At 40.6% G+C, this 18,571-nt stretch overlaps 1 protein-coding gene across 1 annotated transcript in view; it reads right to left on the bottom strand.

Annotated features, from left to right (window-relative positions):
* LOC142200365 (acetyl-coenzyme A synthetase, cytoplasmic-like) overlaps positions 1-17,009 on the bottom strand; it is a 31,244-nt gene extending 14,235 nt beyond the window's left edge. Inside the window, exons 1-7 of the mRNA XM_075270687.1 lie at positions 16,636-17,009; positions 16,105-16,300; positions 9,186-9,277; positions 5,274-5,377; positions 3,114-3,186; positions 2,809-2,884; positions 1,183-1,261 (exon numbers count right to left, since the gene is read on the bottom strand). Of these exons, the coding sequence (XP_075126788.1) occupies positions 1,183-1,261; positions 2,809-2,884; positions 3,114-3,186; positions 5,274-5,377; positions 9,186-9,277; positions 16,105-16,300; positions 16,636-16,780 (765 nt within the window). The 5' untranslated portion in view covers positions 16,781-17,009. The remainder of the gene's footprint in view (positions 1-1,182; positions 1,262-2,808; positions 2,885-3,113; positions 3,187-5,273; positions 5,378-9,185; positions 9,278-16,104; positions 16,301-16,635) is intronic.
* Between the last annotated feature and the right edge of the window lie 1,562 nt (positions 17,010-18,571).

Genomic DNA, 18,571 nt, shown 5'->3' on the forward strand with positions numbered 1-18,571 from the left:
TGGCTACATAATAGACTGGTCGTAAACATGTCCCTCTTGTGGGTATCAGACTCCCAAACCATAGAGTTCATACTAGGGTTGAATTATTATGTCCAAAATCGAAATCACATTTAATAGAACATTTTACCTTGATTTTGATTAATGATCATTTTAGGGCACTTCCCCTTTTTATATGCCACCCCTCCTATTTATACATCATGTCATATAAATTTTGATTTTGGATATTCAGATATCAGTAATATAGGTCGTGACATATCCTTTAGCCAGTGCCAGTGGGAGACAGGATGACATGGAGGAAAAGTAATTGAAATAACCAATGTGAGCAAGTTCATATCAGTTAATTGGCTCGCCTTTCCCAGTCCTACTAGTCCATAGGGTAGAAGAGTCACCTCCTGCACTTGGATAAACTAGAGAAGTGGGGCAGGTCTCAGACTACCAAAGCACAGAATGCGTACAGCAGTCTGAGACATTCCCACTGCTACTAAATGGACCAGCCAAGAACAAGCAAAGCACAATGGGGAGGGGGAGGAATTCATCAAATGTGCCCAAAAATAACTTCACTTACCACTTAGTCTAATGTAAAAAAAATGGCTCTCTGTTGAAAACTATATTATTTATTTATTTATCCCGACCCCTGTGGTATTGCAACCTGTTTTTTTATTTGGTGCCTTACGTTTATAATGCAACTTCTAGCGACACAACTTTTTGTATTATGGACAATTGTTGAATATGACTAATTTGTCGGCGCAATTCCTATTTTTTTCCTTTTTTTTACGAGAAATTGCAAACACTGCTAGACAGGTGCAAATCCGTCATAAAAGAATGTAAAGGACAATGAATATGTCTAATAGGTAATATGAATTAAATTAGGCGCAAACTATTTTTTTCTGCAAATCATTTGATAGTCATCCCCCTCACAGTCTATAGAAAAGTCAGAGAAGCTGGTGACCATTATAGAAAAATGAAGAGGGGACCTGCAATATGATCAGAGGGCATTTTATACATGAATTTTGCAGTTATTGTGAGCCAGAGAGTCACTTTAAGGAAGACATGGGGCACTATGACAAAATAGGAGTAAAGAGGGGGGGTGGAAATCTGCAATGTAAAGTGATACAATGTAAAGTGTATAAGTCTCTGATAAAGAAAAAGAACGTACAGTAAAGCATATTACAAGTATATTACCTGAAGTTTTGACTTGTTTTGGTTGTTCAGCCTCCCACTAAGGTGTTTTACTACAATGCAGTTCTTCACAGTGTGTGCCCTTTGTGACAGAGAAAAAAATAAATGTAATTTTAACATTCGGTACCGTATATAAGATGGTTTTATCTACATGTGCCAGTCACTATATTTTACTGCATAACACACTTTAATAAACTTTCTAGTATATGAACTTGACACAAAATCCAAGCGGCCTCCTCTCAAAAAGCTTGGACTTCAAGATAGTGGTCATCCAAACAGTGTTGTAATACATGCCGTGTCTGTAAGGTCAACTTCACTGGACAAATATGGTACATGTCGTATGCACCATATTGGCTCAGTGGTTAGCATTGCAGCCTTGCAGCACTGGAGTCCTAGGTTCAAATGTAGATTGTGAGCCCTGTATGGGACAGTGACTGACAATATCTGTAAAGCGCTGCGGAATATGATGGCGCTATATAAGTAAGCATAATAAAATAAATAAATAAATAAATAATACGCAGCAGAGTCTATGATCATAGCTTTCAGGTACTTTGATAGAATTTACTTGAATTAGGGGGCATGTAGGCTAGAAACACTGAAAAACTCTGTGCTCTGTTCACACTAGTTCCAGGGGTTCCGTTTTTAGAAGTTGAAATGTGGATCTTATGGAATTATTTCGGTTAAGTGTGAAACAGATTATAATGGATACCATTGACTTCTAGTGGTTCAGTCAGGGTTTAGTTTCTGAAAAAGCATCTACTGACTTGTAATAAAAGTTATCACATTGCAGAAATACGGTCTGCCTTGTCTGAGATGGTGAATATATGGTTCTCTGGTAAAAATGTTCCAGACCTGGGCAGAGCTTAGAGTTATAATGTGTAATCACCAGCCTACAAATGGTGCACAGCCTGCTGTATCCTCACATGGAGGGAACTCTATGTTGTCTTTCACTAGATAAGCCTCTGGTTACACTGACACTAGGTTTTCTGTTGCTTTTTGGTGGGTAGAATAGCTTTGCTATTCTTACAGCAGTGACCAGTGTCATCCATATCACAGGCATGGGTGAACAGCTGAAGTGCAACAAGATTTCAGTTTTTGTACACAAATTGTTCCAAAAAGGGGGCACCCCCACTAAATAGGATAAAACGTAACCTTTATTTATATTTTTATTTATTTATTTTTTTTAATTAAAATACCCCAACACAGTATTCGGCCCCTATAATTCTTGCAAAGGGCATATGTGTAAGTGTGTCTATCCACTCTACAGATTGAATAAGAGTGAATTAAATACCTCCCAGAATCACAGGGTGTGTTTCTAACAAATGCTTCACACGTCTCCTTGTGACTGAGATTACACTTGCTGCACACTATATACTATATACCTCTCATCCAGCAAACCAGAGGACAGTCTATAGAGTGTTAACACTGATTACAATGTGTCGTTTGTATTAACCCCACAATATTGTGGGGGTATTTTTTTTTTTTTTTTAAATATTATAAATAAAGGTTATGTTTTATCCTATTTAGTGGGGGTGCCCCCTTTTTGGAATTATTGTAAAATTGGTAACCCTTGATCCAGTGTGTTCTTTGTACACAAATTGCAAAGAAAAAGAATATTAAAAGTCATACTTGTCCTTGCACTTTTGAATAGCCTCATCCGCAATATGTTTCAAGTTGATAAGTTTTTCTCCTCTAAACACACCATCTGGAAAAGAAATATTTTTTTCAGGACTCATGACTAAGTTCTGAAGCACATATTCTAAAAGGGAATGTTTACACATTGCAGATTTACTGCAGAAATGTCAGCCTATACATGCCACTGAAACAACCCCAAACACATGCATGGAATAGATTTGCAGTCATTTCTACAACAAATTTGCCACATGTGATCATACATGCAGAAGGTAATATGCAGTGCTAAGCAGTTTACATACCTGCAGTGATCAAGGCAACACACTCAGAGTCCAAGATTCTTTCGCAAAGTGAATCAGAGGAAAATCCTGCAAACTAATACAATAAAAATACATCTTATTGTATTGTAATACACAGGGCATAAACAAATGGTCGTGAAAAATGCAACTAAATATGCAACAATAATTGCGTATTCAAAGTATATTGTGCTATAGCTTACAGTTATCTGCTGGTGATTCTGCCATTTGTAATCTGCTGCATATTCACCCATGCGTACCCTAGCTAAGGCCAGCTTCACACAGGCATATTCGGTCAATGAAATATGGAATTATATTGGCCATATTCCTTAACTAAACACTGACCAGAGACCCAGACTCCAAGCATCATGGCCATTTATGATACTAGGAATACATGCCCTATCGGTTAGGGGGTGTTTACACTGCCACTGCTGTCTGCTCCACTTTTTTTTTTTTTGCACGAACACAAAGTCGTACATGCAGGACTTGTATCCATGTGAAAAAAAAACAAAAACATTTTCCAGGCAGAGGCTGCATACAGACACCAGCGGTTACCTTTAAAAACCCATTCAAATGAATAGGTATTACAGCTGACTGCCGGCAAGTCGTCCCCTGTCCAGTTTCCCGGGGGTGTGGGATGTAAACCCATGGGCAAAAAGCAGCAGTAGTGTGAACGCCCCATTACTGTTCTGCATTGAAAACTTGATTACAATATGTAACAGTAGACTCAAAGGAACTTCTAGAATCAAACTCTGGGTCTCTGCTCAGTGTTTGGTCCAGGAAACATGGCCGACATATAGTTGGTATTTCACAGACCAAATTTGCCAATATGAAGAAGGCCCAAGTTGGAAGAATTGTATAAAACAATAACAATGTGTACCAGTTTTTCCCTCTCCTGTCTGATGTCGTAGCTCTGTGTATTTCTGCCAAATAAAGGCCTAAACTGGAACAATGAAGTCAGTGGCGTAACTAGGAATGGCTGGGCCCAAAGACAAACATTTGACAAGGATCCTCCCCCCCCCCACAAACAAAACAATTTCCTGCACACACTATTATGCAGCATAGTGGCCCCTGCACACACTACTATGCCCCATAGTGGGTTACTCCAGCAGGTAACGGCCTACTAAAAAAAAAAAAGGGGGGGGGGGGGAGCATAAATTCTTTTGTTGATTCATACACTTCACACCCCCAGATATTTCCTTTGAAACTGGGCAACAATTTAAAATTTAGCCTTTTCTACATTTATGTCTAAAGCAAATTATGATTTCAGTGCAAACCTTTTCACATACACAGATCTGTGCCACAAATATTTTTCAATTCCAACAAAAGTTAAAGTATGACATTCTATAAAACTGTATGAACATGAAGGGATAAGGAGGTAGAATAAGAACCTATACACTTGTCTGTATGGAGTCCTTTTACAGCCACGTGCAGGAGCCCAAGCTCTTTGCAACGACTGCATTTTATTCCAAGCAGATTAGTCTTATCAGATCTTCACATGACGATCAGAGTTACCCGCGCCGGCCATGAATCATGATAAATTATGAAGCAGATTTCACTGTAGGTGGATGTTCTATGCCAGCACAAGCATTTGGTGTTCCTCCAAAACCCAGGAAATAACTCATATGAGTACTATGTAAAACACTTCAAATAAAACGTACTCCTCTCATATAGCATTTTACTACTTTTACTGATGTTTATCTTTGCAAAATCAGAGCAGCGAGATGTTACAAAAATGTAGGAGGGATTTCTTTAAATCTCTTTTTGCAAACATTTGAAAACGTTATACTTTTTAGGTCTTGCAGGGTTTTTTTAATATTGCAGTTTGTGTTAACTTTCACTGTTCTGCTGCAGATTCTCTTGAGAAAATAACATGTAAAAAGCAACCTACGCTAGGTTCACACAAGTGTTCAGGTTTCCATCCTTCGGGTCCGCTTGGGGACCTGCAGACCCCATATACTATAATCTTCCTTGCAGGACTTTTCTCTCTGTCAATTTTAAGCAGAACATGGGACGGAGTCTCGTACAGACTCAAATGGTAGTGTGAACCTAGCATAAGGCTTTTACGCATGGTACCATAATGTGTTCTAGTAACATTTTTAGGTTCGGAGTGAAGAGGAAAAAAAAAAAAAAAAATAAAAAAAAATAAAAGAAGGAGTAACCTACCACTATAGAGTGAACAGCACCAATCCTTGCACATGCCAACATGGAATACACTAGCTCAGGGATCATTGGCAAATAGATAGACACTCGGTCTCCTTTCTTCACTCCTTTAACATGAAAAAAGAAACTTAGTGAGATTAAAGTTACTTTACTAGACACTTTTATGGCATCACATTGGGTCAAGTATGAAGCAGATAATCGACTCTTGCAAACAGCAATACAATGGGTCCCTATTTCAATGTGCACATTTTGCTATATAGCACCAGACCTGAATGAGCTCAGTGAATAAGCTACTAAATGCACCAGGTACCAAATGTCCATATGTGTATCTACAAATACCAATGCGATATCTGTTTCTTACCTATATAACATACAATATTTTTATGATCGCTTAAAGCCATACAAAGCGCATGGACAACATGTCAAGCTTGTGTTTTCTAAAAATTGCCAAGCAAAGCAATGATAACATTACCATAGCTGCTACTTTTATTTTATCACAAGGTTACGCACCTTCATTCACAGGCATAAATTTATTTCTCACAATTGCAAAATGTAAAACTGCTTTATCAATCTAGTAGCAGTTTCTGTGTTCTGTTGATGAATTAAAAATTTCCAAGTTTTTGCAAGCTTTTAAAGTGAAATTTTGACGTCATTATGAGCCACACTTGGTTTTGGCTTAAAAAAATATTAGTATATTACTGATATATAGTTATAAAATAGAAACCATTAAAACTGTTGGGCAAAATATATTTTAAAATTGTAGAACTTCCCATATAACCAAGATTAATCTTTGCCTAGATCAAAAAAAAATTAAAAAATTCCAATTTATATAAAATACTAGCAAATCTTGGCTACAATTTGTGGTAAATGACTAACTGAAATTGGTTATAAAATAAGTAAACCATTCACAGGAAAGCATATTAAACCCTTCTACACCCAAGATATCTAATGCCCGTAAATGTGTCACACGATTTCTATGTTACTACATTATGTCATGCCTTGTACAAAAAGGGAAAAAATAAAAAAAAACAACACATGAACACAGACGTTTATGTGGCATTAGTTGAAAGACCTCAATATCATTGATAACACTGCTTATATGACTTGGCCAGTAATATTAGCCCACCCATTGTACCTTCCCCCTTGTTCCATCCTCTTCCTGTCACTTGGATTTGCACGGTCATACATTACACTTTACTGGTGTTTCTTATACGTGTATGTTTTATTGTAGTAATACCATTTTTGTATCATAAAATTATTAAATAAAGACTAAATAAGAAAATAATGTCACAATAAATGAAAGAAAGACCTCATTGTCTGCTGAGCCAAATTTGGAAACCCTAAAGGGCAGCAGTGTACCCCATGGCTGGCCCGGACTATCACTACATAATATGCTCTTTTTGATTTGAGCTGGGCATTTCATAGACTCCGTATAAAGGCTAACAACGCACTTTCTAAAGAACAAACCAAGTATTTATTACAAGTCCCTATACTGTTAAGGGTTGTCGCATGAGGAGAACTTCTGTTCACATGTTCTATTACAATACAGTATATGAACATTATTAGTTCATAAAACCCCTCAGATCAGCTAATATTCAGTGGTGTAGGTTATAGGATCAGGCTAGTCTCCCCCCCAAAAAAAAATAAAAAAATAAAAAAAAAATATCATACTTCGAACAAATTTGCACAAATTTGAAAAGAAACAACAACAAAAAAAAAACACAGAAGAGGGCTAAGGGTGCATTCACACTGAGTAAACGCTAGCTTATTCTGAACGTAAAACACGTTCAGAATAAGCGGCGTCTAAAGCAGCTCCATTCATTTCTATGGGAGCGGGGATACGAGCGCTCCCCATAGAAATGAATGGGCTGCTTCTTTCACTCCGTGCAGTCCCATTGAAGTGAATGGGGAGTGCCGGCGTATACGGCAAGCTCTGCTCATGCCGGAGCGTACACGCCGGCACTCCCCATTCACTTCAATGGGACTGCACGGAGTGAAAGAAGCAGCCCATTCATTTCTATGGGGAGCGCTCGTATCCCCGCTCCCATAGAAATGAATGGAGCTGCTTTAGACGCCGCTTATTCTGAACGTGTTTTACGTTCAGAATAAGCTAGCGTTTACTCAGTGTGCATTCACCCTAAAAGGGAACTTTCCACTGTCTGACTACTGTGTTGTTTGTAAAATACCACACGAGCATTCTGTGTAAAGCACGCCATATGTGTGTTAGATACAATCTGTACTCATAACAAGACTGACAGAACGTGTTCTATTTCTATATCAGATATACACATAAATTATGTACTAAAATAGGAACAATGGAGGAAGTTTATCACTAGAGGTGGTTTGAGGCTATTACCCCACGTGGCATTCTGCAGCAAAAAAGCGAAAAACACCGCGGGAGCAACGCATCGAGGTTCTTCAAGCCACGCTTTGGACAGAAAGGTTGCAAAGGTTTCCTCAGCGGACTTTCTGCTTCAATTATACTTATAGGGAAATTGCCAGCATTTCTGTAGGTATAATGGACTTGCTGCAATTTCCAAACAGTTTTGGAAATCACTGAGTGTCCACTCGCATGTTTTGCTGCAAAGTAGGGGTGGGATTCAGTAGAATCCTATCCACTTTGCTGTGACTCTAAAACGTTGCCATGTTTACGCCTCGGCACCAGATGAGCCACAGTTAGGGAGCGTTCACACTACCGTTGGTGTCCGACAGCTAGTGTCCGATGCTAATGTCCGTTCAAAATCTTGTGCGGACATTAGCAGCGGACACTAGCTATGTCCGTGACATTTTGCATTGATTTAAATGGACATCAGGTGCGTTCTTTTATTGTCCGTGGGTGACCTTAACTGTCCGTTCCCAAAGATGTCAGTCTTTTCAAGCAGACAGCAAAGTCAGACATGTAGGTTTTTCTGTCCGCTTGAAAAGTCGGACATCTTTGAGAACAGACACTTAAAGGACACCCACAGACAGTAAAAGAACGCACCCGATGTCCATTTAAATCAATGCAAAATGTCACGGACACAGCTAGTAGCAAAAAAGTCAATGGTACCGCACACTCTAAAATTATATGTGGTGCTAGCGAAAAAAGGTCCTTCGACCCAAATATACTAGTGAAAATAGATTTTGCTGTACACACTGTTTTGTCATCAAAGGAATATAGAGATTTATTTTACAATATTGTTAACTCTTTTGACACAATGCAAAATATTGGCATAGAAAGACAGGCTAGATCAATTGGATATGACGTTTCGGTCCTTAGACCTTCATCAGACGCGATCTAGTGTGGTAGCAGGATCAGTATAAGTGTCAAGGCCTTTGATCACAGGCACCGGAAGTGTCTGTGATCAAAGTCTGCTCTAAGTGTATGTGCAGCAGAGCTGAGTCATCAGCACAGCAGCCTCTGCTGTACATACACAAGGAATAGCAGTGAGGAGTGCACGGTGAGACTTCCGGTGCATGGTGGAAGCAAATTAACATATGAATAAAAACTTATTCCAAATCTACTGCGGCAATTTACATACAAAAGGTAGGTGTGGAATAGCCTTTCTAAAGCCTATGCAATGATATGCTCATCTAAAAATAATTTTCCCAATGATAGAGCCCCTTTAAGCAATAATTTCAGCTATAATTTACTCCAGTTTGCTGGGGCAAGTTATAATGAACTAGTCAGATCATGGATCCCTCACTCATTCCCTGCCACCTTTTTTGGAATTGCTGTGTGTGGCAAGAAAACAGAACAAAGATCTGGTGCATGGCCATTAATAAATCTGCCACAATAAATTTAGGATGCAGAATATATTTTACAGTTTTGTTTTTTAAGCCAAATTTTCATCCCCCCACCACCAACAACAATGTAGTAACACATTTTTAAAGCTGAACTTTTTGGGCATCGGCAGCAATAATCACATTATTTACCTAAATTCTTCAAGACATTTGCCAGTTTGGAAACCTGTTTGAGTAACTCTGCATAGGTAATGACTGTAGAGTCAGAGGGTGAATTTCCTTCCCTGAAATGAAAAAAAAAAGTCAGTTTAATTTCCAAAGAATATTTGATAGTCAGCCATTACTACACTTATTCTATATGTGGAGGGGTACATGCACATGTAGTTCTTGCTTCTGTTGTGGGGCGTGTTGTCAGTAACCTGATCACTGGTTCTTGCCATGAACTAGGACCCACATAGTTCAGTGAGCCATGGGATATATCCTCACACAGCAGCAGGGCTCAGCAAGCAAAAAGATGCTGCAATATAGCTGGTGTCTGGGACCCATGAAGTGAGGCAGGATGGCTGTAGGTCATACATCTATATACTAGTAAACTGAACGGTTTGCTAAATATTCTACCCAGCTACTCCTCTCTACTCCTCATACACATACATGCTCAGTTTAGCTAAGTTCATATGTATTTATAGTGGAAAGAGTGGAGTAAGCCGCTGACAGGCACCTCTGGCAGCAGCTCATCATAGAATAGGCTATCAATATTAGATCAGTGCGGGCAGAAATATCTTGGCACCCATCAACCACCTGTCTGTAGAGTCCCCAGGATCAATGGCTTCCATGTACAGTTTACCTGCACAGCTCCACTCACTGAAAAGCATTGGCTCTGTCAAACTACTGTGTCAGTGGTGCTAAAAACTAGACCCTCTATCCATAAATGTCTATTTTCCATCAATATAAATGATATTATCATATAAGTGTAATACATGACATTGCATGTAATAAATACACAATATGAAAGGTAACTCTGAACAGGCACCTCAGCAGTTAAAGGGACACAAAAGTGTTGTGTACACAAGTCATGTCCTGAGCCCTGCCTTACTGACGTGGAACCAGATGTTGTTACAGAACTGTTAAGACAAAACAAACAAGTGAAAATATATATATATATATATATATATATATATATATATATATATATATATATATATATATATCTGTATAAACATACCCTAGCAGTATATAGATCACAGAATATTCTTCAATTCTTGAAAGTGCAACTACTTAAGGATCATCTCAAAGAGGTCACATATTCTACGTTAGAAGCATAAAAGGAGTGAACAATCTATCATTCTGATATGACAGGTTATATATACTGGATTAGTCAAATGCACTGTTACACTCGAAACTGGTTATATTATATATATATCTTTTTTAATGCATATTGAAATGTTACATATCTGGTAAACCTATGCAGGTCTGACCTACATTTATGAGTAGGAGACATCAATATAAAGCTTTAAGATTATTTTAGATGAAGTCAAACTGGTTATCTTAACATTTAATAGCAATAACCTAAATGGCACAGAGCTCTTCCCTTTCTATGCCGTCATTGTTCTATATAAAGATAAGAATGCCGTTTATAATGGATGATTTACGTCTAGAGAATATCATATAATGTTTAGTTCACAGGGAACCCTAATAATAGGTTATATAATTTATTGACATATATATGACTTATGTCATCTGTGAAGTAGATGTACTCTATGACCTATTCTTGCTAGAATGATAAGGACCAGTCTCTTAAGAATTAAGGCCAATGTGCCAACAGGTCTCACCAGAGGAAAAAGATATATAGGACCCCAAAACTGCCAGTCAGGAGAGCAGGAACTTCACAGAGGCGTCAGGTTCCAATGAGTGTGTTAGAACAGTGGTCCGCGACCTTTTTTCCACCAGGAACCAGTTTGAGCAAGACAATTTTTCTATGGACCGGTGGGGGCAGGAAGGGGTGTGGATGGAGGCAGGAAGGGGTGTGGTTGGGGTTAAGCATGGGGGTGTAGATTAGAATCATGTACATATGAAAACATAAGAGAAAGTGCAAACTGACGGACACTGCAGGTTATGAAGATGGCTACTGATGACAGACACTGTTATGAAGATGGATACTGATGACGGATATCACTCCTAATGCTGCTATTAACTTCACTACAGCCTCACTACACGTCACAGGGACAAGTGACGTGTAATGTAGTTGCCCAAAGTTTGGTAGGCGAGAGCGGGGTGGAGCCAAGACCCACTGCATGTCCTGCATAGTACTAGAATTCCGGATATACAGCGGGTCCCGGCTCAACCCCACACTTTGCTCACCTTATCCCGAAGAGCTACCACCAAGCGTCAGCAGCTGCTGACTCCTCGCTGCCGGTACGCGGACTGGTACAACATGCCCCACGGATCAGCGGTTGGGGACTCCTGTGTTAGAAGAACTATCATACCCAACAAAGATAGAATATTTGTGTATGAGACCCTTCTCTCTGTAGTCTCCAAGAGGACAGATTGACAACCAATCTGAGGAAAAAAAAAAAAGCCATGGAGCCAGGATGGGCCGCTGCCATCCATGTGGACACGCTGTCAGTGTATCTCACACTCTCTTTTTTTTCTCTGCACTATCTGACCACTGATGAACCTTTCATATAAGGGAAACATGTAAGGGTCATGCTAGTTCAGGGCAATAGCCTAGCCTCTAGCCTTTGGCAGATGGAAGCTGTTACATTGAATATTTAGTACAATGTACAGGCAGTATGTTATAAAGCATGAGCAGAGTAATATATAGTTTTTCAGGAAAAAAAAAAAAAAAGATTCAGTATAACTTGTCATTTATAGCTCTTCTCATTCTCAGTGTAGTTGTCAAGTAGGCGGTCATACTATGGGATTGACAGCTACCTTTGTATATATGGAAGACTGTCAATCTCTGAACAGAGCTCCTACAAGTTTGGGAAGACTGCAGCAAGTTGAGAAAGAACAATATGTTTATGTTCCCCATGTTCACATATAATATATATAGCAGAATATACAAGGAACGTTTTGAGCTATAGTAACATACACAATAACACCAGATAAATTGTTAACCAAATATCCAAACAATGAACCAATCTAACATTAGATTCACTCAGGCAGAGCTTCACAACTTGTCCCTGTCCTCAGCACTATACAGGTCATTCAGCTCTATCAGTATGTCCTTCAAGTCATTCTAGATCTTCCCTGTTTACCACAAGGCACTAAGAATAGCCCTGAATGGTGACACCCAGGCTCTGTTCCTTTGTAATGAGGACAGAATGTAGTCTATCATCTTTATTCAATATCAAGATGCCTAAAACTATATTCAACATCTGGGTCACCTCCAAAATAGCTTGAAGACTTGAGCTACATAACTTCAATGCCTATAGTTTAATAATATCTTTCCAATCTCCTAAGCAATTTGCTGAAGTGGAGCACATCAACCCACATGCACTTTATTGGGTTTATTCACTTCAACCATATACTGTATGACTTACTTCAGGGGAATAAGGAACCTCTGGATTTCCTAACACACTATATCTTTAGTGAGATCTGTAATGTGTACATCATGGAAATATTCACATTATAACTAAAAACTATACACATATACATGTATGAGCACATGGGTGAAGAGGTACTGTAGCGATACTGAAGCTCATAATTCAGTACTGATGTGGACATCTAATCTGAGAACGCTATGATCTAGAGAAAAGTATTTATGTAGAGTCAGTTTAGGATGTTGCAGTGTCGTACAAAAGGGCCAACACTAAGGAAGTCACTGTTCTATCATAAGAAACACGTCTGCACTATTTTATATTGTTTGGATTGGTCAGACACTGGCTATTCGCACCTTTCAACTTTATGCTGGAGTCCATTTGCCATTTCTGAGTGGCTTACTCTCTGGGTTTCCTAGATGTTCAGATGCATTTAGAGGTTGCTAGAAGCCCCATTATTTAGAGAAAAGGTGACTTACTGTTCATCTCAGTTGAGAGTTAGTTTGTGACAGAGCACCTTCAGCTGTGTAGGCTAGTTAGTGGCAGATTGGGTTAACAGGCAGTCCCATGTTAGCAGACTTAAGGTCCACAGAACTAAGACTTCATGGACCTCCTGATTCTTGAACACTTCCACTGCTAAAAAGTGTGGGGACCTGGGTATCCACATCCAAAATATGGCCTGCATTTCCCCAATGGTAGTTTGAAATGGTCCCAGGGGCCACCGCAAATCACTATGGTGGAAAGAGTCAGAGAAATGAGGTAAGTGGGAAGAGTATAGCCGTGCACGTAAAGTGCCATGAATGTGAAACCTGCTGCTATAAGTGCATTGTGCCTCCATGTTGCTATGATAATGGGATGCCAAGTAACTTGAGCTATGCCCGACTTCACTGCCATCCTATCTCCTGAGGCTTTATTTGCACTTAATACCAAGGGTTCCCAAAACGCCATAACACAGGAGACCTGAGTGTAAACTGCTAATCACTATACCACACTAGGGGCTATAAGAGGACTGGATGCTAAAAACAACTGTGACCAGTAAGGCCATCATCTTGGGCGTATAGCTTACAACGTCATCTCCACACTAGTGCCCTAGGTCGCTGCAGTATGTATACCTGACAATAATACACATCAGTATCTGCAGCACAAATCTGAGGCTGAGCCATGTATCACACCCTTCCACCATGGTTTTAGTACAGTTTCCTTTGCTGAAACCATAGCAAGATAGGGTAGGACACTTCTTTGTTAAAGCATGCTGAAAATTAAAAAAAATAAAAATTATTAATTGCAGATTCTAAAATCAATGAAGATTAGATGAGTATTACACTGAACTTAATGTGGTTTTTCCAATAAAATATATAAGGCCTCCACAAGATGGACATGTAGATGTTCTTTCAGCAAAAGTATAAACAGATTATTCTACTACAGGGGTCCTCAAACTTTTTAAACAGTGGGCCGGAAGCAGAGCAGGTCGCACAGACATCGGGAGCAGTGCCCTCCAAATTTAAAGTGAAACGTGCTCCATGGCCTGGCCCGAGCTGCCCAGGAACTTCATTATAAATGCACGCCTGCCGGCGTTGTCGGCGGGGCCAGACAGAAGTGCTTGGCGGGCCGCATGTGGCCCTCGGGCCGCAGTTTGAGGACCCCTGTTCTACTACATATACTGTATTCACAGGCCAGGAATGTCATAAGTGTTCACAAAATACAGATAACTATAGTAAATATTCTACCATACCTTAACCACCATATTAACTAGGTTATCTATAGGACTCATCAGTATACAGGGAAATACATGCAATGTCAAACTATCCTAGTTAATATATGATGCTACCATAAACTTCCAAAGCCATTCAGAGTCAATAGGTGCATATCATGGAGGGCCAACAATGCATGTGCATCTTAAAGGGAACCAGTTATCGGGAATGCAGTGCAGTCAGCATGCTATAGAGGAAGAACTAGACAGATTGATATATAGCTTTGTGGGGAGAAATTCTGCATAACATATTTTATTTACTAGAGTCTCTGCTCCTTCTTTGCCATAAAGTCAAGGTTGTGGTCTTATCAGTGACTGACAGCTATCTCTGTATGGACAGTTATAGACAGAGGCAGTCAGAACCTGATAGAGCCTCTCCCTTGACTCTATGGTAAAGAAGGAGCAGAGATCTAGATTAATAACGTTTACATTATACCGAATCTTTCACCTTAAATCTATACATCATCTATACATCATGCTGCTCAGCATCTCCTGCCCCATTACATAACGCCTGCAGATTGCAAGTCACTTCCCTGGTGACGGTTTCCCTTTAATAACTTAGGCACATCTTCACTCAGCCACACAGGGGATTAATATTGGCAAATTCCCCAGTGTCCTAGACCAATGTAAACATTGAAGAGTCTGTAGCACTCAACCTGGCACCATGGCCCCTTCCCCAGGAGTCTGACACTCACCATTCATGGCCCACCCCAAGGACAGGTTATCAGAATAAAAAAAAAAAAAAAACAAAAAAAAAAAACAACCCACACTGGACAACCCCTTTAATGAGAACACAAACAGATAAGGTTCTTTAAAGGCTTAAGGGGAAGTTGAAACATGTGTACATGGTATGTAATAATACAGGCTTTTAGCCTCATACCCTCAGTTTACAATGCGTGGAATGAAAAAGTAGTTACACTTGAACAGCCAGTTGCACATATCACAAAGGATGTGTTCGGATAGATGACCATCAAAAAAAGACCCTGAAGCTGTTTATTTTATTTTTTTTTCCTGAGGGTGATGCTACACAGTGTTCCCAAAGCAGATACAACTGCACCCAGTACTGGGGCCATAGGAGCTTTCACTTATAAGCAAGTAAACCACAGATGAACTGAAAGCCTTTTCTCATTAGGCTGGGTTTAAACAGCACCTTTTTTTAGACTGAGTTTACACACTACTTTTCTTTTACTGATGAACTGTATGCAGTTTTTAGTTATAATGAGTAGCACATTTTACTATACTTGGTGTCAGACATTATGGTGAAACCCTCTTGTTACTGGCATTGTAGTGTGCTACAATTTATTAATTTATCCTAAAAACTCGGGGCCACAGTGTGGTTTTATTTTCACCTGCACAGCAGTATGCCCAGACAAGCACTGTAGAGGAAAGAACAGAATGGTTCCATATAAGTGAAGGGGTCCATGATGCCAGGAGCAGCACTGGGCAGGGAAGTTTTATGGGGTTGCAGCACTGTTTGACATCAGTGATTGATAGGTAGGGGTCCTGCTTCTATCAGGAGAACAGGTAGCTCTGTTCACCAACCACTTCTTTGAATAAAAGCGAACATATATGAGCAGCTTTCTCCATTCAAGCCTATATGAGTTGCAAAAAAGGCATTGCTAGCTTGTGGATATGTATACAACCAAACACAGAGAATGGATATGTTCCTGCATGACCTGGCAAGAACACTGATCCAGCATGTGGGAAGGGGCTGGCCAGCTGTTTTTGGCGCTTGTGTACACTAGCAGAGCTGTCTGTCACATCCATTACATCACTTGTGGTCAGCTTTATTACGTTCTCTAGTAAATACTAGCTATATTACCAGAAATACGCCGTCTTATCTCCAAGGTTCTTCTCCATGACGTTCCTGTCCACAACATTGTAGCAGACATTGGTCTTGGCCCCTTTCATGAACTCCACATAGATTTTGCCTTTGGTGATATCGAAATTATAATCCAGCACTTTCCCGGAGGGGGGAGATTTCCAATAAAATTCAGAGGCAACATCCATCCAGAATTCTGAGGAGAAGGAAGACATGTATGAGGAGGCACCAGAGCATGAGTCTCATCACGTCACGTCTCCTTATAATACACTGTATAATACTATACATTCTGCATATATGTAGCAGAGCTGATATTGTCATTTATCCATCTCAGTCTTCTGACATAACCTGCTTATTTACAGTCCCTTGTAGTCCTATGTAAGGCTACAGCACCATGGTATTATAATGGCTTGTGCACTAGACTACCAAACTCTTCTAGTTGTGAACTATACTCAGCTGGATGTGACAAGCTCAGCTCTGCTACACCTGGCAGGAGCACACCACGTCCTAGGCTCTTCTATGAAGGAATACCTTGTGGGTTTTGGATGGACTTCTCATACAGATCTTTGTATGTTCTCAGGTCTGGGACATAAGCATGTTCTCGCAGGGGCTCTGCAGGCTGGTACACTTCGTCTTCTGGAGCTTCGGGACTCGTTGCCTTCACCTGACTTGGCATCTTTGCTGCTCAAACCACAAGCAGGTTAATGGTAATTTTTGGAAAGAGTGATGTATGAGGTGCTAGTGAGTGCCCCCTCCGGCAGAGGTGTGCATGTAAATAGAGGTGACAGCGGGACTGGACTACATGGGTTTAGCAGCGCTAATCCCTCCTCGCCCCCTCCTCACTCGCAGCCCTCTCCGTCCTGCAGCAGGACCCGATTTGTGAATCTCGCCCGGGTCTGTATTCTCATATGTCGCCAGCCAATCAGTGCCCGCCCTGCTCACACTCCTTCCTTCTGATTGGCTGCGGCGCGCTCGGCTCATCTCTTGCCATTGGACTCTGAGGAGATGGTTCGCACACAAGACGGTGGAGCCAGCGGGCGGAGGGAGAGGGCGCCGTAAGGAGGGGGCACTGGAGGAAGGGGACGCTCCAGTCATAGACACATGCACATTAGAGGCTACTGCTTCACAGGCTGCCCTTCTCTGCCAGTATTGTGGGTAGGGCACTGTACTGAGGTGTGAGAGCCATTCATGCAGCACACAACCTTAATAGGGCACTTCCTGATTGCACTGTGGCCACATAACTCCTGAGTCACGGGGAACTCCTGATAAATATGTCCTTTCTACACCTGACAACTACCTGTGTGTGTGAGGGCTTCCTAGGCTAGAACTGTATGCTAGTCCTCCCCAAAGCAGAGCATACCCTGAGCTGCTGTAATGTCTGCCCTCACACACAGCTCCACTACCTTAGTAGCCCAAAATATTCAGTCCTATGGCTAATAGATGCTATCATAACTAAACCTGAGACATGACTCCTAGTGCATAACTAAACCTGAGCCATGACTCCTAGTGCATAACTAAACCTGAGCCATGACTCCTAGTGTATAACTAAACCTGAGCCATGACTCCTAGTGCATAACTAAACCTGAGACATGACTCCTAGTGCATAACTAAACCTGAGGCATGACTCCTAGTGCATAACTAAACCTGAGCCATGACTCCTAGTGCATAACTAAACCTGAGCCATGACTCCTAGTGCATAACTAAACCTGAGACATGACTCCTAGTGAATAACTAAACCTGAGCCATGACTCCTAGTGCATAACTAAACCTGAGCCATGACTCCTAGTGCATAACTAAACCTGAGCCATGACTCCTAGTGCATAACTAAACCTGAGCCATGACTCCTAGTGTATAACTAAACCTGAGCCATGACTCCTAGTGCATAACTAAACCTGAGCCATGACTCCTAGTGCATAACTAAACCTGAGACATGACTCCTAGTGCATAACTAAACCTGAGCCATGACTCCTAGTGCATAACTAAACCTGAGACATGACTCCTAGTGCATAACTAAACCTGAGCCATGACTCCTAGTGCATAACTAAACCTGAGACATGACTCCTAGTGCATAACTAAACCTGAGACATGACTCCTAGTGCATAACTAAACCTGAGGCATGACTCCTAGTGCATAACTAAACCTGAGCCATGACTCCTAGTGCATAACTAAACCTGAGCCATGACTCCTAGTGCATAACTAAACCTGAGACATGACTCCTAGTGAATAACTAAACCTGAGCCATGACTCCTAGTGCATAACTAAACCTGAGACATGACTCCTAGTGAATAACTAAACCTGAGCCATGACTCCTAGTGTATAACTAAACCTGAGCCATGACTCCTAGTGCATAACTAAACCTGAGCCATGACTCCTAGTGCATAACTAAACCTGAGACATGACTCCTAGTGCATAACTAAACCTGAGCCATGACTCCTAGTGCATAACTAAACCTGAGCCATGACTCCTA

The sequence above is a fragment of the Leptodactylus fuscus genome, chromosome 4 (assembly GCF_031893055.1).
Source record: "Leptodactylus fuscus isolate aLepFus1 chromosome 4, aLepFus1.hap2, whole genome shotgun sequence".
NCBI lineage: Eukaryota > Metazoa > Chordata > Amphibia > Anura > Leptodactylidae > Leptodactylus > Leptodactylus fuscus.